The sequence below is a fragment of the Scyliorhinus torazame genome, chromosome 30 (genome assembly GCF_047496885.1).
Source record: "Scyliorhinus torazame isolate Kashiwa2021f chromosome 30, sScyTor2.1, whole genome shotgun sequence".
Classification (NCBI taxonomy): domain Eukaryota; kingdom Metazoa; phylum Chordata; class Chondrichthyes; order Carcharhiniformes; family Scyliorhinidae; genus Scyliorhinus; species Scyliorhinus torazame.
Genome location: NC_092736.1, coordinates 11395701 through 11419106, shown reverse-complemented (window position 1 = coordinate 11419106; position 23406 = coordinate 11395701). Strand labels below are relative to the sequence as shown.

General features: G+C 49.3%; 1 protein-coding gene across 2 annotated transcripts in view; it reads left to right on the top strand.

The window, feature by feature from the left end:
* Window positions 1–23406, top strand: part of LOC140404374 (cholesterol side-chain cleavage enzyme, mitochondrial-like) — a 45337-nt gene that overhangs the window by 12746 nt on the left and 9185 nt on the right. For both annotated transcript variants that reach the window (XM_072492812.1, XM_072492810.1), the window contains exons 2-5: window positions 538–693; window positions 3251–3450; window positions 7177–7380; window positions 12819–12979. In XM_072492812.1, the coding sequence (XP_072348913.1) occupies window positions 538–693; window positions 3251–3450; window positions 7177–7380; window positions 12819–12979 (721 nt within the window). The remainder of the gene's footprint in view (window positions 1–537; window positions 694–3250; window positions 3451–7176; window positions 7381–12818; window positions 12980–23406) is intronic.

The following is a 23406-nucleotide window of genomic DNA, read 5'->3' as shown; positions in this document are numbered from 1 at the left end:
AGTAAGCTGGGATCTGCAAATAGTTCAAGACAATAAACTCTTCATGTCTGAACATAGAGGTCTCAAGATCTCATCACTGGGAAACAAGCCCACAGTACAGAATCCAACATTTTCAGTTTTTCCTTTCTTTCTCCAGTGTATATTTTTAATTTTGGAAAATTGGATCTTTAAGATTTCCTAATCAACCAAGTCTTAGAATCAATAGCATTTAAAACATATTTATTCACTTAGTCATAATAACTACAATGATACTATCATTGAATGATTCATTCAGACCAGCCCTATTGCTAGTTTGTGGAATATATGACATATCAAACATTGAACTGAACATTCGCGAACTGGAGAAGTGAGTATTGAAAATGAGTTGCCAACTCCTGTTGGATCACAGAGACAAATGGTGCTGCATAACAAAAATAAAGTTATTGTCCATCTGGAATGAGTTCAAATTATGAATATTTGTTTAGAACTTTGTTATATTCAACCCAGTTTCTTGAATCAGTTAAGAGAAACCATTAAGCCCTTTCCATTCATTTGTAGGGAAAAGATCGGTTACCACAATAGCGTCAACATCATCAACCCTGAGGATGCTGCAATCTTGTTTAGATCTGAGGGCCTGTTTCCAGAGAGGATGAAGGTGAAGCCATGGATGGCTTACAGGGACCATAGAAAAGAAAAATATGGAATCCTGTTGAAGTAAGTTTGAATTTATGGATAACTAATCACGTCCGTTTTTGAAAGCAGAGATCTTGTAAATTTAAAATGCAGTAATTTGCTCTTAAGTCCCATCTTTAAAAGCTAGAGTCCACGAGAGGGCATGATCCAGATCGCGCCAGGTGGCTCACACATGGCTTTATACCCAGCATGAACCCAGCATGGGGGTACCTGGGTTAGGCCTCTTGTTGTAAACGTATACATGGTTGGGAAGAATTATGATCTCGCGTTTACCACACCTTAATTTCAGCTTTTGCAGCCATAATGTCTGTCTGTCTTTTAAACCAGGATTTTTTTTACTGCAGCAGATATATACACACCTTGACCCAGACTTTTAAAAGCAATACTGCAACAGATACATATAATACAATACCAATTTCTCACAGTCATCGCAAGCAACACTGGGCTGAATACGTTTGCAGAAGTAGAAACGTCAAGGAGAATAAGAGGCAACTTTATTGAGACGTATAAGATTCTCGGGGCTTGACAGGGGAGATGCTGAGAAGTTGTTTCCATTTGTGGGAGAGTCTAGGATGCGAGGGCATCATCTCAGAGTAAAGGGTCACCCATTTAGGTCAGAGGTGTGGAGGAATTTCTTTCAGCGTATAGTGAATCTGTGCAACCCCTTACTACAGAGGGCTGAAAAGGCTGGCTCCTTAAAGGCTGAGATGGACAGATTTTTAATCAGTAAGGGACTCAAGCGTATGGGGAAAAGGTGGGAATGTGTTGAGAATGATCAGATAGGTCATGATCTGATTGAATGGTGGGGCAGACTCGGTGGGCTGAATGGCCTCCATCTGCTCCTATGTCACGTTCTTCTGGTCAAGTCCAGGAAGCAATCTGCAAAAGAAGAAAAGGATTTTGAACTTGGATGTACAGACAGATTGGAAGCCAGCAACCAGGGAGACCCAGGCATGGGCAATGGAATTTCCAAAGAGTTACAATTTGTAGAGAGTACAACTGAGGAATCTGCAAGGGAAGCAGTAGAGTCAAAGAAAAGGTGGAATTTATACAATGCCTTTCACAACCTCAGGACACCCCATTGAACTTTGCAGCCAGTCAAGTATCTTTGAACCGTCGCTACTGTTGCAACGTGTGAAATGAGGGCAGCCAATTTATGCACAGCAAGCTCCAACAGACATCAATGAGGTAATGACCAGATAATCTACTTTAGGTGTTGGTTGAGGAATCGGCATTGGCCTCTAACTCCCCTGCTCTTCTTCGAATAGCGCAATGTAACCTTTTATGAAAACAGAGTCAGGGCTCCCGTTTAACACCTCATCTCATATCATAAAAGAAGAGGGGGGAATTATAGCGAGCTGTCTTTGGCGTACAAGTGAAAGTCAGCACCTTGCTTACTGATGATACCCAAAAGGCAGCATGAAGACGAAGAAGAGTGGGAAACAAATAGGTGATAACCTCGTAAGCATGGGATGAGAAACTGGTGGAGTATTTTATTTTCTAAATTGGTCTCTGAATGTATCCAATCTTCCCGAGTTTGCTGTTATTACCCTTCCCTAAGTGTCTTGAGAAAGTATCGGTCCGCCATCTTAAATTGCTGTCATGGTAAGGTCTTCACACAATATTAGGCCGATACCATGAGATTGCATGTACCTCGGAAGCTCAATGAGAGAGGCATTGGGAAAGGATGTTGAAAGCATCAGATAGATCAAGGAAGATGAAGAGAGAGTCACCTTCTGATTCAGTTGCACAGGATTAGTCACGGGGAGGTGGTGGTGGACTATTATTGTTACTGGGCTAGTAACCCTGAATCTGCATCAGACCATGAAATGATTATCAAAGAAACCCATTTGGTCCTTACCTGGTCTATGTGTAATCATATTAATCTTTATTATTGTCACAAGTAGGCTCACATTAACACTGCAATGAAGTTACTGTGAAAAGCCCCTAGTCGCCATACACCGGCGCCTGTTCGGGTGCACAGACGGAGAATTCAGAATGTCCAAATTACCTAACTGCACGTCTTTCGGGACTTGTTGGAGGAAACCGGAGCACCCGGAGGAAACCCACGCAGACATGGGGAGAACGTGCAGACTCCACACAGACAGTGACCCAAGCCGGGAATCGAGCCTGGGACCCTGGTGCTGTGAAGCAACAGTGCTAACCACTGTGCTGCCGTGTGACTCCAGACCCACAGCAAGGAGGTTGACTCTTAATTGTTCTCTGAAACTAACAAGCTACTCAGTTTGAAGGGCAACAAATGTTGGCCTTGCTAGCGTCACCCACGTTCTATGAGAGCACAAACCAGATCGAAGGCTCCCAACAGTGCCACTTCGGGAAAATACCGGGGCAACACGGTACCACAGTGGTTAGCACAGGTGCTTCACAGCTCCAGGGTCCCAGGTTCGATTCCCGGCTTGGGTCACTGTCTGTGCGGAGTCTGCACGTTCTCCCCCGTGTGTGCGTGGGTTTCCTCCGGGTGCTCCGGTTTCCTCCCACAGTCCAAAGATGTGCAGGTTAGGTAACACCCACATAACACCCTGTTATTGACCTTTCCTGTATTGTGACTGTCTTACAGAAGTGGGGAAGAATGGAGGAGAGATCGACTAGTTTTAAATAAAGCACTGATGTCACCTCAAATTATCCAAAACTTTGTGCCGCTTCTCAATGATGTGGTGCTGGATTTTGTGTCCACGGTTTACAAACAGATTGAGAAGACTGGGAAAGGGAGTTGGACAGTTGATCTCTCAAACGATCTCTTCAAATTCGCACTGGAATGTAAGGATCCAATATTGCTTCGTTACTTTGGTTATGCCATTACCTCACCTTATCTGCGTGTTGTAGCCTTCAGAACAATTTAAAACAATTTTTAGTCATGTAGATCTAAATTGCTGAACCGTAGCTTTCCCTGGCAACAGCAATTCTAAGAGATAAATGGATGCCTTTGTTAATCTCTTGTCAATGGCATTGTAAAGGTTTGTGAATTTCATGGTTTTTAAAAATATGTTTTATTCTCCTTTTTTACATTTTCTCCCAAATTTACACCCACCAACAATAATCAATAATCAGTAACAAATGTCAATCCCCATATCAATAACAACGATCCCATCCTCCCGCCAAACCCTCAAACATTAGCCCGCATGTTCACATAAACAAATGACAAAAAGAAATCAGGAATCACCCATAGCCGCCATTAACACCCATCGCCCCCCCCCCCCCTCCACCTCCACCCCCCAACTAATGTTCGATGTTATCCAGTTCTTGAAAGTGCACAATGAATAACGCCCATGAATTGTAGAACCCCTCCATCCTTCCCCTCAGTTCAAACTTAACCTTCTCAAGAGTCAAGAATTCCAACAGGTGCCCCCGCCACGCCAGGGGCACAGGGTGGAGGTGTTGCTCTCCATCCCAACAGGATCCGCCTTCGGGCGATCAACGAGACGAAGGCTACAACATCTGCCTCCGCACCCGTTCCAACCCTGGTTGGTGTTAATTTCATGTGAATTACATTGTTACAGTTAAGAGAAACAGGTGATGGGTATTATTCGTCATTGAGCACACATAAATAGAATTTGCCCCACCACGGGCTGTCATCCTCTGTCATTTGTGTTTAACTTAGTGATCGTTTATTTATTTAAAAGAGTAGAAATATGGGATTCTGGCTTTCCGTCACCAGTGGGAGCTATGGGGGGCTGCGGTGCATCATTACCCCAAGGGAATGGTACTTTGGTTTAGTTAGTTAAGCTTCCTTTGATGTGGGCAGCATGGTGGCCCAGTGGTTAGCACAGCTGCCTCGCGGCGCTGAGGTCCCAGGTTCGATCCCGGCCCCGGGTCACTGTCCGTGTGGAGTTTGCACATTCTCCCCGTGTTTGCGTGGGTTTCGCCCCCACAACCCAAAAATGTGCAGAGCAGGTGGATTGGCCACGCTAAATTACCCCTTAATTGGAAAAAATAATTGGGCCATCTAAATTTATTTTTAAAAAGTTTCCTTTGATGTTTTGTTTTAGTTCGTTTCCCACCAAGGACTGTCACACCTCATTAATTTGTTTGTTTCATTGATCATTTGTATTATTCAAAAGAGAATATAAATAGGGGACAGCCGGGCCACTGGGCATGTTGGAGGAGACAAAACAAGTCAGTAAACTCTCTCAATAAAGAGAAGCTCCATTTCTTCCTTTCCGTTTCACCAACCAAGTGGATCCCATTAACAATCCTGACTACTTTGCTGCTGTGATCTAATCCTCAATGCTACATTGTTCAGTGCCGCTGAATGTTCGCACGTGCAAATTATATATAGCAGAGTGTTATCATGCAGGTCTATTGTTCAAGCTCCCAATATCCACAACAGCACTTTTTTTTCTAATGATGTGGAGATGCCGGCGTTGGACTGGGGTGAGCACAGTACAAAGTCTTACAACACCAGGTTAAAGTCCAACAGGTTTGTTTCGATGTCACTAGCTTTCGGAGCACTGCTCTTTCCTCAGGTGAGGAAGGAGCAGCGCTCCGAAAGCTAGTGACATCGAAACAAACCTGTTGGACTTTAACCTGGTGTTGTAAGACTTTCTTTATAATAGCAGCGTTAAATGTAATTAAAAATCCCACGGTGCAGAACAGACTTATAGAACAAACCTTGATACTGAGCCACAAAAGGAGATATTAAAAGTCTGGCCAAAGAGCTAGATTTTAAAGGAACGCCTGAGACGAGGAGGGACAGGAAGTGAGGTGAAGTTTAGGGATGGAATCCTGAGATGTGGTGACCCCCAGGTTAAATCACCACCAGTCACCTCTCCCCTCAAAAGGGGAAAGCAGCCTAGGGTCATCTGGGACTATGGCAACTTTAGTTTTGGATGCGTGTAATAAAATTCGCCAATATGATTCCATCTGATTTGTGCCCTCATAATGTCCAAATTCAGCCCCATTGCGGCACGGTGGCACAGTGGTTAGCACTGCTGCCTGACCGCACCAGGGGCCCGGGTTCAATTCCGACCTTGGGTCACTGTCTGTGCGGAGTCGGCACGTCCTCCCCGTGTCTGCGTGGGTTTCCTCCCGGGTGCTCCGGTTTCCTCCCACAGTCCAAAGATGTGCAGGTTAGGTGGATTGGCCGTGCAAAAATTGCCCCTTGGTGTACAAAGATGGCTGGTTCAGTGGGGTAATGGGGCTAGGGCGGGAGAGTGGGCATTCTTTCAGAGGGTCGGTGCAGAGTCGACGGGCCAAATGGCCTCTTTCTGCACTGTAGGGATTCTATTGAGCGGCCTCCTTTTTTACAGTTATTGACTGGTCAGAATGGCTGCCTCTTTAAGGCAGTGGCCCTGTTTAACAAACAAAGTAAGCTCCTATAACATGCATAGAATGACATTGGCTGCTTTGGGACAGGATTGCATATGTCCTCTAGCTGAAGAAGCCACAGAAAAGTACATCTTAACCTATTTTTGTCGGTACGAAGACCATACATAAACATACCCCCAGCAGCCTCACCCAACCTCCACAATCGAGACCACATCAGCACTCTCTAAACCTCCAAAGGACCGTGCTGCCGGACAGCCAACACTCGTTGTTGCGCTGGTGTGACTCTGTCGAGCTCTGTCAAGAATGCCCATTTGGAGAACACCAGTTCTATTTAAATGAAATAAAAGCAAAATACCGCAGGCACGGGAAACCTGAAATAAAAACAGAAAATGCTGGGGGGGAAACCCAGCAGTTCTGGCAGCATCTGTGGAGAGGAAAACAGTTTGCGTTTCGAGTCCCCATGACTCTTCTCCAAAGTCAAAGAGGGGGGGAAATGTGATGGATTTGATACTGAGTAAGAGCAGGCAGGCCAGGTGGAGCAAAATAGTACGCCAGTATTGGTGGGAGCTAGGAGAGATTTCACTAAGATGTTTAATGCATAAGACAAAGGAAGTGTTAATGGCAGTGTTAAGGACTAAAGAAGGTGCTGATAGCAGCATTAAGGCATGAGACCAGAATGTGTAAATGGCAGTGCTCAGTGCACCCGCTCCGCCCCCTCTCATCACATCTCTACCTATCGTTAACTGTGAAGGAGAGTCAAATAACAATACGCACAGGAGCAGGCCCTTTGGCCCTCCAAGCCTGTACCGGTCATGATACCACCCTTGGCCAAAACCCTAAAGAACAATACAGCACAGGAACAGGCCCTTCGGCAAACCATTTGGACCCAAATCGCTACCTGTGGTTCTCTCTCCCCAGAGGCTGCAGCACCTGCTGAGTTTTTCTAGCATTTTCGATTTTAATGAGTCTCGCGTTCCGATGCACGTACGCACCGAATGCGTGGATGTGACCACCCGTTCTTTGCACTTTACCTGCACATTTTAGAGGGAGCCATTCTTGCCCATCCCGAATCGAGCCCATTGCGTTTTCCCTTACGTCGGTAATGGCAGATGATCAGCCCCCTTTTATCTCCCAACATATCCAACGCCAGCGCTTTCTACGCGGCTTCATCAAGAAAGAATGCAGCAAACCCCATTGTCTCCACCTTTGTGTTTACAGCTGTTTGCCATGTACTGTATGGAGAGCGCCTGGGCTTGCTGAAGGGTCACCACACCCCCGCATCGCAAAAGTTCATCGATTCAGTCACAGTGATGTTCCAATCCACGTCACCAATGCTTTACATTCCACCCGGATTACTGAAATCAATCAAAGCAAAGGTGTGGCAGGATCACGTTGCTGCTTGGGATATCATTTTTGCACACGGTGAGGGAAGCAGGACGAATTGTTATTGATCTGGAAATGAGCGATTGGGACATGCGGACTCAATTCATTCCTATTCCCCATTGTGCTTGGTTAAACTGGCCATTTCTATTTTTCGTTTTGTTTTATTCCTTCCGGTATGTTCGCGCGACCCTTTCAGTAAGGAGAGCGGGCCACTCCAGGCCGTGGGTGCGATGTCCCCCCCCCCGCCCGCGGCAGCGGCGGCAGCTCGATTGGCCGTCGGTGGGGCCGGACAATCCCGGCCGGAAGATTCCGGCCCACCGGTTTGTCCTCCGCGCGTTGTTTTTGCCTGTTTGACAATGCCAAGAATTGGGCCTTGAGCTGCTCCTCCGCATTTTAACAATTGAATGATGTATGAAATGACAAAATGAAAATCGCTTATTGTCACAAGTCGGCTTCAAATGAAGTTACTGTGAAAAGCCCCTAGTCGCCACATTCCGGCGCCTGTTCGGGGAGGCTGGTGCGGGAATTGAACCGTGCTGCTGGCCTACTTTGGTCTGCTTTAAAAGCCAGCTATTTATCCCAGTGTGCTAAACCAGCCCCATTTATCTTTCCCACTGATCTCAAAGACTAGTAATCCAGAGACCGGGTTATGCTCCGGAGGGGCCCCGATTCGATCCCCACCAGGGCAGATCGTGCATTTTGACTTCAACAAAAATCTGGAATTAAAAGTCCAAAGATGACCATGAAATCGTTGTCGATTGTCGTTGAAAACCCATCTGGTTCACTAATGTCCTTTAGGGAAGGGAATCTGCCGTCCTTACCCGGCCTGGCCTACATGTGACTCCAGACCTGCAGCAATGTGGTTGGCTCTTCACTGCCCTCTGAAATGGCCCCGAACGCCACTCAGTTCAAGGGCAACTCTTGAATGGGCATCAATCGCGCTGGCCTAGCCAGTCACACCCACATCCCATGAAATAATTTTTTTAAAAAGCTTGGCCATTGAGGGAAAATCAACTTTCAATGAAAGTGGGCAACAGCATGTCTTTGAACTCTGCGCCCCATGTAAAATCATTGAAAATGCATTCTTCCTTCACAGAATGGTTGAGGTGCCAAAATAGCTTGTAGTCCCAGCAGTGGCCACGCCTCTCTTCTGGCACTGCAGGGACTACAGAGCTGTTGAACTTTTAGATTAGCTCCGAAAACTCTCTGGGACGAAACTTCCTGCCCCTGAGGGGTGGAAGTCCAACTCTGATTCAATTAAGGCCACCCCAATAAGTTATCGCTGCTGGGGGCCAGAATTCATGTGGTGCCAACTGACCCTTAGCTTGTGGGGGGAGGGGGGGGAGGGGAGGGGGGGCGGTAACGTACCGCCTCATGTAATATCGACCCCACATTATAGTCAAGGAAGTTGCCATTTTTCACTTTGGACAGGGGCGAAGAAGATAATTGAAAAGATTCAAACCGGAAGTCCCAGAGGAATTGGATACGAGAGGCGACAGTATGTTCATGGAGTTGAGACGATGGGGAGGTTGAAGTTGGGATAGGCATTTGGAAGGATAGAAGAAGCAAGAGGAGGCATGATGATGGGTTCAAAAGAAAAGAGGACATGTATTGTGACAAAATAGATCCGTTGGAGCCACGAAGACGTATCGAATGGCCAAAGATTTGATGAGAATGGGGGTCAGTGGAGCAGGTTTCATGAACAACATAAGGCAGAGAAACGGGAGAGAAATACAGATTCAGGGGAAGACCAGCATTGGGGTTAACTTGGTCAGATGGAGAAGGTTGGCTCGGGGGTCCGGGGGCAAGGGTGGGAGTTACAGACGCTTATCAGAATAGTCTCAATTGTAGCGACAAATAAGCCCATGTGCTCCTCACTCTCGGAGCTAAGGTTGGAGAAGGTGGTGGAGAAAGGCTTACGGAGATGGTTGGTAATGGGGAAAAGATGCTGGGGTTAAATTTGCTCTCAAGCACGATGTTGAAGCAGTGGGTGGGTGGTATTCATAGAGGGGAATTAGGTCCAACAGATTTGACGTCGCAGGAGGGGGCCAGTGTTCAGGTAGGTGGTTTGAAGTGTGTCTACTTCAATGCCAGGAGTATACGAAACAAGGTAGGGGAACTGGCAGCATGGGTTGGTACCTGGGACTTCGATGTTGTGGCCATTTCGGAGACATGGATAGAGCAGGGACAGGAATGGATGTTGCAGGTTCCGGGGTTTGGGTGTTTTAGTAAGCTCAGAGAAGGAGGCAAAAGAGGGGGAGGTGTGGCGCTGCTAGTCAAGAGCAGTATTACGGTGGCGGAGAGGATGCTAGATGGGGACTCTTCTTCCGAGGTAGTATGGGCTGAAGTTAGAAACAGGAAAGGAGAGGTCACCCTGTTGGGAGTTTTTTATAGGCCTCCTAATAGTTCTAGGGATGTAGAGGAAAGGATGGCTTAGATGATTCTGGATATGAGTGAAAGTAACAGGGTAGTTATTCTGGGAGACTTTAACTTTCCAAATATTGACTGGAAAAGATATAGTTCGAGTACAATAGATGGGTCGTTTTTTGTACAGTGTGTGCAGGAGGGTTTCCTGAAACAATATGTTGACAGGCCAACAAGAGGCGAGGCCACGTTGGATTTGGTTTTGGGTAATGAACCAGGCCAGGTGTTGGATTTGGAGGTAGGAGAGCACTTTGGGGACAGTGACCACAATTCGGTGACGTTTACGTTAATGATGGAAAGGGATAAATATACACCGCAGGGCAAGAGTTATAGCTGGGGGAAGGGCAATTATGATGCCATTAGACGTGACTTGGGGGGGGATAAGGTGGAGAAGTAGGCTGCAAGTGTTGGGCACACTGGATAAGTGGGGCTTGTTCAAGGATCAGCTACTGCGTGTTCTTGATAAGTATGTACCGGTCAGACAGGGAGGAAGGCGTCGAGCGAGGGAACCGTGGTTTACCAAGGAAGTGGAATCTCTTGTTAAGAGGAAGAAGGAGGCCTATTTGAAGATGAAGTGTGAAGTTTCGGTTGGGGCGATGGATAGTTACAAGGTAGCGAGGAAGGATCTAAAAAGAGAGCTAAGACGAGCAAGGAGGGGACATGAGAAGTATTTGGCAGGAAGGATCAAGGAAAACCCAAAAAGCTTTCTATAGGTATGTCAGGAATAAGCGAATGACTAGGGAAAGAGTAGGACCAGTCAAGGACAGGGATGGGAAATTGTGTGTGGAGTCTGAAGAGATAGGCGAGATACTAAATGAATATTTTTCGTCAGTATTCACTCAGGAAAAAGATAATGTTGTGGAGGAGAATGCTGAGCCCCAGGCTAATAGAATAGATGGCATTGAGGTACGTAGGGAAGAGGTGTTGGCAATTCTGGACAGGCTGAAAATAGATAAGTCCCCGGGACCTGATGGGATTTATCCTAGGATTCTCTGGGAGGCCAGGGAAGAGATTGCTGGACCTTTGGCTTTGATTTTTATGTCATCATTGGCTACAGGAATAGTGCCAGAGGACAGCAAATGTGGTCCCTTTGTTCAAAAAGGGGAGCAGAGACAACCCCGGCAACTATAGACCGGTGAGCCTCACGTCTGTAGTGGGTAAAGTCTTGGAGGGGATTATAAGAGACAAGATTTATAATCATCTAGATAGGAATAATATGATCAGGGATAGTCAGCATGGCTTTGTGAAGGGTAGGTCATGCCTCACAAACCTTATTGAGTTCTTTGAGAAGGTGACTGAACAGGTAGACGAGGGTAGAGCAGTTGATGTGGTGTATATGGATTTCAGCAAAGCATTTGATAAGGTTCCCCACGGTAGGCTATTGCAAAAAATACGGAGGCTGGGGATTGAGGGTGATTTAGAGATGTGGATCAGAAATTGGCTAGCTGAAAGAAGACAGAGGGTGGTGGTTGATGGGATATGTTCAGAATGGAGTACAGTCACAAGTGGAGTACCACAAGGATCTGTTCTGGGGCCGTTGCTGTTTGTCATTTTTATCAATGACCTAGAGGAAGGCGCAGAAGGGTGGGTGAGTAAATTTGCAGACGATACTAAAGTCGGTGGTGTTGTCGATAGTGTGGAAGGATGTAGCAGGTTACAGAGGGATATAGATAAGCTGCAGAGCTGGGCTGAGAGGTGGCAAATGGAGTTTAATGTAGAGAAGTGTGAGGTGATTCACTTTGGAAGGAATAACAGGAATGCGGAATATTTGGCTAATGGTAAAGTTCTTGAAAGTGTGGATGAGCAGAGGGATCTAGGTGTCCATGTACATAGATCCCTGAAAGTTGCCACCCAGGTTGATAGGGTTGTGAAGAAGGCCTATGGAGTGTTGGCCTTTATTGGTAGAGGGATTGAGTTCCAGAGTCGGGAGGTCATGTTGCAGCTGTACAGAACTCTGGTACGGCCGCATTTAGAGTATTGCGTACAGTTCTGGTCACCGCATTATAGGAAGGACGTGGAGGCTTTGGAGCGGGTGCAGAGGAGATTTACCAGGATATTGCCTGGTATGGAGGGAAAATCTTATGAGGAAAGGCTGATGGACTTGAGGTTGTTTTCGTTGGAGAGAAGAAGGTTAAGAGGAGACTTAATAGAGGCATACAAAATGATCAGGGGGTTGGATAGGGTGGACAGTGAGAGCCTTCTCCCGCGGATGGATATGGCTGGCACGAGGGGACATATCTTTAAACTGAGGGGTAATAGATATAGGACAGAGGTCAGAGGTAGGTTCTTTACGCAAAGAGTAGTGAGGCCGTGGAATGCCCTACCTGCTACAGTAGTGAACTCGCCAACATTGAGGGCATTTAAAAGTTTATTGGATAAACATATGGATGATAATGGCATAGTGTAGGTTAGATGGCTTTTGTTTCGGTGCAACATCGTGGGCCGAAGGGCCTGTACTGCGCTGTATTGTTCTATGTTCTATGTTCTAACTTGAAGCGTTCAAGGATGTGGTGTTGGGAAGCTAGACCAATGTGCATCAGGTTTTCTCAAATCTGCAAACCTTGGGTTTGAGGGGGTTAAGATGGGGACCACACAAGAGGACTCCATGTGTTACACACTATACCTCAGCCAAAATGAGATTTTTTTTTTAGGACCTTTTCTCCAAGATGTCGTACCATCCTGCCGCCTACGGTGAATTGCTCTGGGGGATTGTTTCTCCCTTTGAAAAATGCCGATCTTATCATCACTACAGTACTCCCAACAACTTACCAAGTGGACTATGTGGCATCAGTCTCTGTGGGACTGAAGGGCTTCGAATAAATGCTGAAACCACTTATTTTAGGATACAAGGCTTTATTTTTTAATTGCGTTCAATGCAGCTAATTAAACACAGAGGAGATTGTACAGACTGCTGCACATGGAATGTGCGGCATAATTATTCACCGAAAAGTGTATTAAATATGATGAGTGATGGCTAGTCCGCTAGTTTTAAAATTCCTGTGCGGCAGTGAAATGGTCGTGCCTTAATAAATCCTTCCTGTCTTCATTTTTAGCAAATACCTATATACAAAAAGCATACAAGCAGTTCCACCTGGGATACAAAAATGACAAAGAATATTCCGGAGTTCTGGCTGATCTATTGTTGCAAGGCATGCTACCCCTCGATGACATCAAAGCGAGCATTACAGAGCTTATGGCAGGTGGAGTTGACACAGTAAGAAAAAGGTCTTTTATTCCCTGGTAGAAGCATAATGCTGATTGGCTGAGGTGAGGAGGGATGGGAGGGGTACTAATGCCAACATAGACCAGATGGGTCGAATGGCCTGATCTTTGCTGTAGGCTCTGTGGACTCAATGTTCCAGTGGGTGTTGGGGTTCTGACATCAGGAACAGTGAGCGGAGCCGAACTGTAATGGTGTCGAGGTCCTAAATATACATTTCTTTCCTAATTAAGGGGCAATTCAGCGTGGCCAATCCACCTACCCTGCACACCTTTGGGAAACCCACGCAGACACGGGGAGAATGTGCAAACTGCACACGGACAGTGACCCAGAGCCGGGATCAAATCCGGGTCCTCAGCGCCGTGGGACAGCAGCGCTAACCACTGCGACACCGCGCCACCCATGTGTCTATGTCCCACCCACTTGCACGGTCTTCCTGGAGGCAACCAATTAACAAGATGCATCCAGCAGACCCGTCTAATTAGGGATGGGGATGGGGTTGAGCAGGCCGAAGGGCAAATCAGATTTCTCTATGCTTTGATTGCCCAGAAGCTGCACCAGCCTGGAGGTTGAGGTTCTCTGGGAGGTGTGGCTACTGTTGACCCTCTGCAGGGTCACCTGTGGCCTGTGACCTTTAGCCCCCACCACCCGCTCCGCATTACAAGGTGAGGGGCGGGGGTGGGGGGCACTTCCAGGCAAAGGCAGGGCTTCGACCTCAGCAAGGAGGTCCACGTGCCACCGGAAAGACCCCGCTCTGCGTCACCAAATAGCCCCCCCCCCCCAAACTGGGCACTTAATTAATTTTGATTAATTACTTACCACTGCCAGGTGGGTGGCCAGTGCCAATGAGACCCTGGCTCCGGCAAGATCGGTGGGAGCATTTCGGGCAGTCGCCCAGTTGTAAGATTCTCTCATTTTCCTCCTGTTCCTGCCTGCAAATCCCTCTCTGGGAGAAACCTGCCCAACATAGCTGGAAAAGAAAAGAAGGGAATACACTTAAACTGTTAAAAAGTATCAGTTCCATAAAGGCAGAATATGGTGGATGGCGGACATGTGACATTAAAAATGGAAAACACCGAGCGTCACATCAGGGTGAAAGGTCATTGACCTGAAATATTAACTTTCTTGCGCAACATATGTTGCCAGACCTTCAGAGTAATTTTGTCATTTTCTTTTTTCTTGTCAATAATGCAACCTGCGTTTATTTATCTGGTATAACATTTGTCATGTGAGAGTACCTTTAAGAAATGGGTGTTTAAGAAACGTACCTTTAAGAAATGGGTGTTCATCAGCGATGTCAGAGTGTGGGTGGAGCTGGGCTGTCTGTCAACATTTTACTTTCGTTTTTGGCTGTTTGCTGCAGGGTGTGTTTTAGTTTCGTTTTCAGTGTTGGAGCTGAAGCCAGACAGAGCAGGTGTACTGCTGTTCTCTCTGCCATGAAAAGACTATCTCTTGATCATTTGGTGAATTCAGAATTATAAATGTTTTCAGCAGTGACTTTAACCTGATGTGCTTCTGTTAAAGGTTTTGTTTTTAAGTTGTATGCATGTTAAAAAGGAAAGCTTAAAGGATTACTTAGTGTTGTATTCTTTGGGGGTTGTATTTGAATTGATGGGTGCTAAGATGTTCACTGTATGTTTTAAAAAGCTTAACTTGAGTTCATAGAATAAACATTGTTTTGCTTTAAAAAATACTTTTCCATTTCTGCTGTCCCACACCTGTAGAGTGGGCCGTGTGCTCCCCATACCACAATCTAGTAAAAGTTGTGGGTCAGGTGAACTCCATGATACACTTTGGGGTTCTCTAAACCCTGGCCCATAACACATTTAACTTTCTGAGCAACCAGGAACAATCTTGTTTTGCTCGCCGTCCTAAGAATTAGCAACCTGATAAAACGCTTCAGACAAATTAATTGTCAACAGTTGGCAAGGTTAAATAATTATGGGTTTTCTGCACCGTTAACTGGAACCTCATCCGGGTTAGTAAAAGCTGACAGTGCTCCTTTAAATTCATAATTGGGAATGCGTGCGAAATTCCATCCTTTCCCCTTCGTTTCAAAGTTTGTGGCGGTGCCAGGGCATGGGGAAATCACTTAGAAAGCAGTCAAAATATGATAAGGAGGAAGCTAAAGCACATCAACCATGTAAGATTGAGAGCAACTAGCCAAGAATGAATTGCAAAAGAGGAACAGATAGTCCGAAGTTCGGACAATTGGACAAAGGAGCACTGAAGACCGTACGTGCATTGCCCTCAACATATGTATTTTACGTGACACGGTCCGTGAAAAAAAGCAACTGATGTGTTCGCAGTTGGATGGCAGAATCTCTTAGTAATGCTACAATTACAGTTACATACGAGATAACCTTGTCCTTGGTGTTTATTTGGCATCAACTGGAAACGGTCTCGCTCTAGTAGGTTTTGTTCCAAACAGCAGAGGAAAGTGTTTCGGTGGACGGCAGTGATTTACTGAATGGTTGGGGTCAAACAGGGAGTGTGCGACTTAAAACTATAGTTCCAGGCGGGCGGGTTAACCTTAACTTACCTACATTGTTGGCTGTTTAACTCAAATTAAAAGTAAGGTGTTGGGTAATTCAAATTTAGTTATTAGCCCAGATCTTGCAGGATTACCGACACAGGTACATAGGAACAGGAGCAGGCCATTCAGCCCCTCGAGCCTGTCCCGCCATTCAATGAGATCATGGCTGATCTGTGGCTTAACTCCATATACCTGCCTCTGGCCCATATCCCTTAATATCTTTGCTTACCCAAAATGTATCTATCCCAGAGTTAAAATTAACAACTGATCTAGCACGTGTGGCATTCCCTGTGAGGACTCTTTCCCTCACTATTTATCTCAAAAATATGTGGAAGTGCGAGCTGATGACATGGCAGCTGCGGGCATCCAGGACCTGAATGATCCTTAAGGATTGAGGAATGGACGTGTGACAGAGAAGGATCTAGGTGATTTAAAAAAAAAAAAATTTTGAGTCCCCAATTCATTTTTTCCAATTAAGGGGCAATTTAGCGCGGCCAATCCACCTACCCTGCACACCTTTGTGTTGTGGGGGCGAAACCCACGTGGACACGGGGGGAATGTGCAAACTCCACACGGACAGTGATCCAGAGCCAGGATCGAACCTGGGACCTCGGCGCCGTGAGGCAACGGTGCTATCCACTGGGCCACCATGCTGCCTGGATCTAGGTGAATTAGTCAAATCGGGTCTAGAAAGAAAAATAAAAAGTGGATTTTAATCCAGGCGATGGGAGTCTTGCTCGTCGGCTGGGGAGCAAGGTGGCCTCCAATGGTGAAGACCCGCCATATTGATGGTCACCTTCAGACCTCCCCCGGGATTCAGGGGGGGAGGGGAGGGTGGAAATGTCAACCCCTAACAGCCAACCAGAATCCCGCAGCTCTTTACTGCAGGCTGCGGCAGTGGCCGCTTTCAACAACAGGCCCACCAGAGGCCCAGGATCTACATGGGACCTGAGGCCAAGGGTGAGTGAGAACAACAAAGAACAAAGAAATGTACAGCACAGGAACAGGCCCTTCGGCCCTCCAAGCCCGTGCCGACCATGCTGCCCGACTAAACTACAATCTTCTACACTTCCTGGGTCCGTATCCCTCTATTCCCATCCTATTCATGTATTTGTCAAGATGCCCCTTAAATGTCACTATCGTCCCTGCTTCCACCACCTCCTCCGGTAGCGGGTTCCAGGCACCCACTACCCTCTGCGTAAAAAACTTGCCTCGTACATCTACTCTAAACCTTGCCCCTCTCACCTTAAACCTATGCCCCCTAGTAATTGACCCCTCTACCCTGGGGAAAAGCCTCTGACTATCCACTCTGTCTATGCCCCTCATAATTTTGTATACGTCTATCAGGTCTCCCCTCAACCTCCTTCGTTCCAGTGAGAACAAACCGAGTTTATTCAACCGCTCCTCATAGCTAATGCCCTCCATACCAGGCAACATTCTGGTAAATCTCTTCTGCACCCTCTCTAAAGCCTCCACATCCTTCTGGTAGTGTGGCGACCAGAATTGAACACTATACTCCAAGTGTGGCCTAACTAAGGTTCTATACAGCTGCAACATGACTTGCCAATTCTTATACTCAATGCCCCGGCCAATGAAGGCAAGCATGCCGTATGCCTTCTTGACTACCTTCTCCACCTGTGTTGCCCCTTTCAGTGACCTGTGGACCTGTACTCCTAGATCTTTTTGACTTTCAATACTCTTGAGGGTTCTACCATTCACCGTATATTCCCTACCTGCATTAGACCTTCCAAAATGCATTACCTCACATTTGTCCGGATTAAACTCCATCTGCCATCTCTCCGTCCAAGTCTCCAAACAATCTAAATCCTGCTGTATCCTCCGACAGTCCTCATCGCTATCCGCAATTCCACCAACCTTTGTGTCATCTGGAAACTTACTAATCAGACCGGTTACATTTTCCTCCAAATCATTTATATATACTACAAAGAGCAAAGGCCCCAGCACTGATCCCTGTGGAACACCACTGGTCACAGCCCTCCAATTAGAAAAGCATCCTTCCATTGCTACTCTCTGCCTTCTATGGCCTAGCCAGTTCTGTATCCACCTTGCCAGTTCACCCCTGATCCCGTGTGACTTCACCTTTTGTACTAGTCTACCATGAGGGACCTTGTCAAAGGCCTTACTGAAGTCCATATAGACAACATCCACTGCCCTACCTGCATCAATCATCTTAGTGACCTCCTCGAAAAACTCTATCAAGTTAGTGAGACACGACCTCCCCTTCACAAAACCGTGCTGCCTCTCACTAATACGTCCATTTGCTTCCAAATGGGAGTAGATCCTGTCTCGAAGCATTCTCTCCAGTAATTTCCCTACCACTGAAGTAAGGCTCACCGGCTTGTAGTTCCCAGGATTATCCTTGCTACCCTTCTTAAACAGAGGAACAACATTGGCTATTCTCCAGTCCTCCGGGACATCCCTCGAAGACAGCGAGGATCCAAATATTTCCGTCAAGGCCTCAGCAATTTCCTCTCCAGCCTCCTTCAGTATTCTGGGGTAGATCCCATCAGGCCCTGGGGACTTATCTACCTTAATATTTTTTAAGACACCCAACACCTCTTCTTTTTGGATCTCAATGTGACCCAGGCTATCTACACACCCTTCTCCAGACTCAACATCTACCAATTCCTTCTCTTTGGTGAATACTGATGCAAAGTATTCATTTAGTACCTCGCCCATTTCCTCTGGCTCCACACATAGATTCCCTTGCCTATCCTTCAGTGGGCCAACCCTTTCCCTGGCTACCCTTTTGCTTTTTATGTACGTGTAAAAAGCCTTGGGATTTTCCTTAACCCAATTTGCCAATGACTTTTCGTGACCCCTTCTAGCCCTCCTGACTCCTTGCTTAAGTTCCTTCCTACTTTCCCTATATTCCACGCAGGCTTTGTCTGTTCCCAGCCTTTTAGCCCTGATAAATGCCTCCTTTTTCTTTTTGACGAGGCCTACAATACCTCTCGTCATCCAAGGTTCCCGAAAATTGCCGTATTTATCCTTCTTCCTCACAGGAACATGCCGGTCCTGAATCCCTTTCAACTGCCACTTGAAAGCCTCCCACATGTCAGATGTTGATTTGCCCTCAAACATCCGCCCCCAATCTATATTCTTCAGTTCCCGCCTAATATTGTTATAATTAGCCTTCCCCCAATTTAGCACATTCATCCTAGGGCCACTCTTATCCTTGTCCACCAGTACTTTAAAACTTACTGAATTGTGGTCACTGTTACCGAAATGCTCCCCTACTGAAACATCTACCACCTGGCCGGGCTCATTCCCCAATACCAGGTCCAGTACCGCCCCTTCCCTAGTTGGACTGTCTACATGTTGTTTTAAGAAGCCCTCCTGGATGCTCCTTACAAACTCCGCCCCGTCTAAGCCCCTGGCACTAAGTGAGTCCCAGTCAATATTGGGGAAGTTGAAGTCTCCCATCACCACAACCCTGTTGTTTTTACTCTTTTCCAAAATCTGTCTACCTATCTGCTCCTCTATCTCCCGCTGGCTGTTGGGAGGCCTGTAGTAAACCCCCAACATTGTGACTGCACCCTTCTTATTCCTGATCTCTACCCATATAGCCTCACTGCCCTCTGAGGTGTCCTCTCGCAGTACAGCTGTGATATTCTCCCGAACCAGTAGCGCAACTCCGCCTCCCCTTTTACATCCCCCTCTATCCTGCCTGAAACATCTAAATCCTGGAACGTTTAGCTGCCAATCCTGCCCTTCCCTCAACCAGGTCTCTGTAATGGCAACAATATCATAGTTCCAAGTACTAATCCAAGCTCTAAGTTCATCTGCCTTACCCGTAATACTTCTTGCATTAAAACATACGCACTTCAGGCCACCAGACCCGCTGTGTTCAGCAACTTCTCCCTGTCTGCTCTGCCTCAGAGCCACACTGTCCCTATTCCCTAGTTCTCCCTCAATGCTCTCACCTTCTGACCTATTGCTCCCGTGCCCACCCCCCTGCCATACTAGTTTAAACCCTCCCGTGTGACACTAGCAAACTTCGCGGCCAGGATACTTATTCCTCTCCGGTTTAGATGCAACCCGTCCTTCTTATACAGGTCACACCTGCCCCGGAAGAGCTCCCAGTGGTCCAGATAATGGAAACCCTCCCTCCTACACCAGCTGTTTAGCCACGTGTTTAGCTGCTCTATCTTCCTATTTCTAGCCTCACTGGCACGTGGCACAGGGAGTAATCCCGAGATTACAACCCTGGAGGGCCTGTCTTTTAACTTTCTGCCTAGCTCCCTGAACTCCTGCTGCAGGACCTCATGCCCCTTCCTGCCTATGTCGTTAGTACCAATATGTACAACGACCTCTGCCTGTTTGCCCTCCCCCTCCAGGATGCCCTCTACCCGTTCGGAGACATCCTGGACCCTGGCACCAGGGAGGCAACATACCATCCTGGAGTCTCTTTCACGTCCACAGAAGCACCTATCTGTGCCCCTGACTACAGAGTCCCCTATTACTATTACTCTTCTGCGCTTTGACCCTCCCTTCTGAACATCATGAGGGTGGACTGGGGTCAGGACATAGGATTGGGGGGGGGGGGGGGAATGGAAGTAAGGAAAGGAGTGTGGCTGCAAGCACACTTCCCCATTTCCAATGCAGGGTGCCTTGATCAGCCGCTAAGTGCCTTTGAATGGCACCACCGCCCCCCCCCCCACCCCACCCCCCCCCCCACCTCCCCATCCTGCCTCCGAAGAGCCTGCAAGCAAAACAAACAAGGGTTTGCTTTTTGGGTCGCCCACCCACGTGTCAAATTTTCCATCAGCCGCTAGTGGAATATCAGTGATGACAGGACGAGGCTATCGTAAGTGCCTCAGCTAGCTTACAGGCGGGAACGTCCTCCACCACCATTCCCAGCCAGGACTTAGCTGGGTGGAGACTAGAGGGCTATGGGGACCCCCAACTTGCATTCTCTTCCCCCTCCCCCCCCCACCCCTGCACCCAGGTTAAATGCTCCTCCAGTGGCGGCGGCCCCTCCCGCACCCGCCCCCCCCCCCCCCTCCCCCCCCCCCCGCCCCCACAACCAGTCTCCAAATGCATCATCAGGGGCTATTAAATTTTGCCCAAAGAGTGGGAAAGAAAGAATGTGTTGAGAGCAAAACAGAAGACTAAAAAGTAAAGTGAGAAAATAAATTAACCGTTTTATATTTAAAAATATAGTAGTGGTCAACCTCCGATTCAGGGGCGTCATTCTCCGACCCCCCGCCGGGTCGGAGAATGGCCGTTGGCCGCCGTGAATCCCGCCCCCGCCGAAGTCTCCGAAGGGAGAAAAGTCGGCGGGGCGTTAATGGCGCCGCTGCCGCGGAGAATGTCACGGGTCTGCGCAAGGCAGCCGATTTTCGGCCTGCCGATATTCTCCCTTCCGGATGGGCCGAAGTCCCGTCGACGTGATGACCGTTCACGTCGACGTCAATCAAACCTCCTTTTCATCGGCGTGACCCGGTGCTCCAGGCTCACGCCAACCAGCGAGGAGGTGAGTGACGGCCTGGGGGGTTGGCTCTGGGCAGGAAATGGCGTGGCCACAGACTGATTGCGTGAGGAGAGGTGTGTCTCGGCTTGTGTGTGTGTGCGGCGGGGGGGGGGGGGGGGGGGGTGGTTAGAGTAGGCTGGGCTCCGGGGGAGTGCCGGGAGGGGGTCCGTGCCGGGGTGGAGGTTGGGGGTTGGGGAGGGGGTTCGTGCCGGGGTGGAGGTTGGGGGGGGGGTGGTCCGTGCCGGGGTGGAGGTTGGTGGTTGGGGGGGGGGGTCCGTGCTGGGGTGGAGGTTGGGGGTTGGGGAGGGGGTCCGTGCCGGGGTGGAGGTTGGGGGGAGTCCGTGCTGGGGTGGAGGTTGGGGAGGGGGTCCGTGCCGGGGTGGAGGTTGGGGGCGGGGGTCCGTGCTGGGGTGGAGGTTGGGGAGGGGGTCCGTGCCGGGGTGGAGGTTGGGGGTTGGGGGGGGGTCCGTGCTGGGGTGGAGGTTGGGGGTTGGGGGTCCGTGCTGGGGTGGAGGTTGGGGGTTGGGGAGGGGGTCCGTGCCGGGGTGGGTGATGGGAGGGCAAATGAGTTGGTCCACCTGGCCAGGTGCCAGCCTCCAACATTTGGACCCATGCGGTCCATGCCACCTGGCTGGGGGGAGGAGGGGATATGGGCAATGATGACATGTCGTCGTTCCCCTCCCCCCCACCAGGCCGTCATGTTTTCAGACCATCCAGCGATGTTGGCCGCCGTGGTGGCAGCCGCTCATGTCTATGTTGCCCTGGATGAGGAGGAGGAGGAGCGTGCCAGAGAGGCGGCGCAGGCTGCCGCAGAGGGGCAGGCGGCAGCCGCCCAGGCTGGAGGGAAACCTGACCGACAGGATGAGGAGGGGGAGGAGGACGTCGCGGCCCCACGGCAACGGAGGCACCCGGGGGCGCCCCGTGTGTACCGGCCCCGGCAGTCATACCAGGACCTCACGGACCGGGAATGCAGGAGGAGACTCCGGATGAGCCGGGAAACCGTGGCACACATCTGCCACCTGCTGGCACACCTGTCACCGCGTGGCACTGGCGGGGGACACCCTCTCCCCGTGTCCGTCAAGGTTACGGTGGCCCTGAACTTTTATGCAACGGGGTCATTCCAGGCACCGAGTGGGGACCTGTCCGGCATATCGCAGACATCGGTGCATCGGTGCATCCGGGCAGTGACAGATGCCCTTTATGCCATGGCGCACCGCTACATCCGCTTCCCCGTGGACCGGGCCAGCCAAGATGCCCGGGCCGTGGGCTTCTCTGCCGTTGCCGGGTTCCCCATGGTCCAGGGCGCGATCGATGGGATGCACGTCGCCGTGCGGCCACCTGCAGAGAACAGGGCCGTGTTCACTAATAGGAAGGGGACCTATTCAATGAACGTACAGGTGGTCTGCGACCACCGCATGATGATCCTGCACGTCTGCGCCCGTCACCCAGGCAGTGTACACGACTCATTCGTGTTGTCGCGGTCATCCATCCCCGGCATGTACGAGGGACGCCATCCCCGGCTGAGGGGCTGGTTGCTGGGCGACAGGGGCTACCCATTGCGATCGTGGCTGATGACGCCTATACGGAGGCCATGCAATGAGGCGGAGAACCACTACAATGATGCCCATGTAGCGACAAGGGGACTGATCGAGAGGTGCTTTGGCGTGCTGAAGATGCGTTTCAGGTGCCTGGACCTCTCTGGGGGCGCCCTCCAGTATCGGTCAGATAGGGTCGGCCGCATCATTGTGGTGTGCTGCGTCCTGCACAACATAGCCCAGCAGAGGGGCGATGTGCCGCAGGCAGAGGAAGGCGGAGTGGAGGAGCAGCAGGAAGAGGCCCAGTCCTCCCCAGATGAGGGGGATGGGGGGCAATGGTCAGGGCAGACAGGGTAGACACAGGCGGGTGGCTGTCCACCGTTACCGGCTGGCCCAGCGGGCACGGGACAGACTGATAGATGCCCGCTTCACTGACTAGATGGGCGTGGGAATCGGGTAGTATGGCCACAGACCGCACACCATGACAACAGCCGACCACCCCACACCCCCCACCCATCCACCCCACCCAGCACCCTCACCCCCCTCCCCAACCCCACACACCCCACCCGCATGCACACCACCCCCCCACCCCCAATTGCCGATCCACTGGCGGCACAACGGGCCGGGCTCACCCAGTTGCGGGTGGACGCGTGTCTATCGCAGGCCATGGAGGATGATGACAACCCGCCTCCGATGAGCTCCTGGCTCTACATCGTTGGACTATGTCTGACCCATGGCCACAGTACCACCATCCACCCGGACCATCCCTGCATGCGGCTGTGACACTGCAGCGCACGGTCCCGTCCTCTGCCCGGGGGATGTTGATGGCGGCCCAGGGGGAAGGGGGCAGACT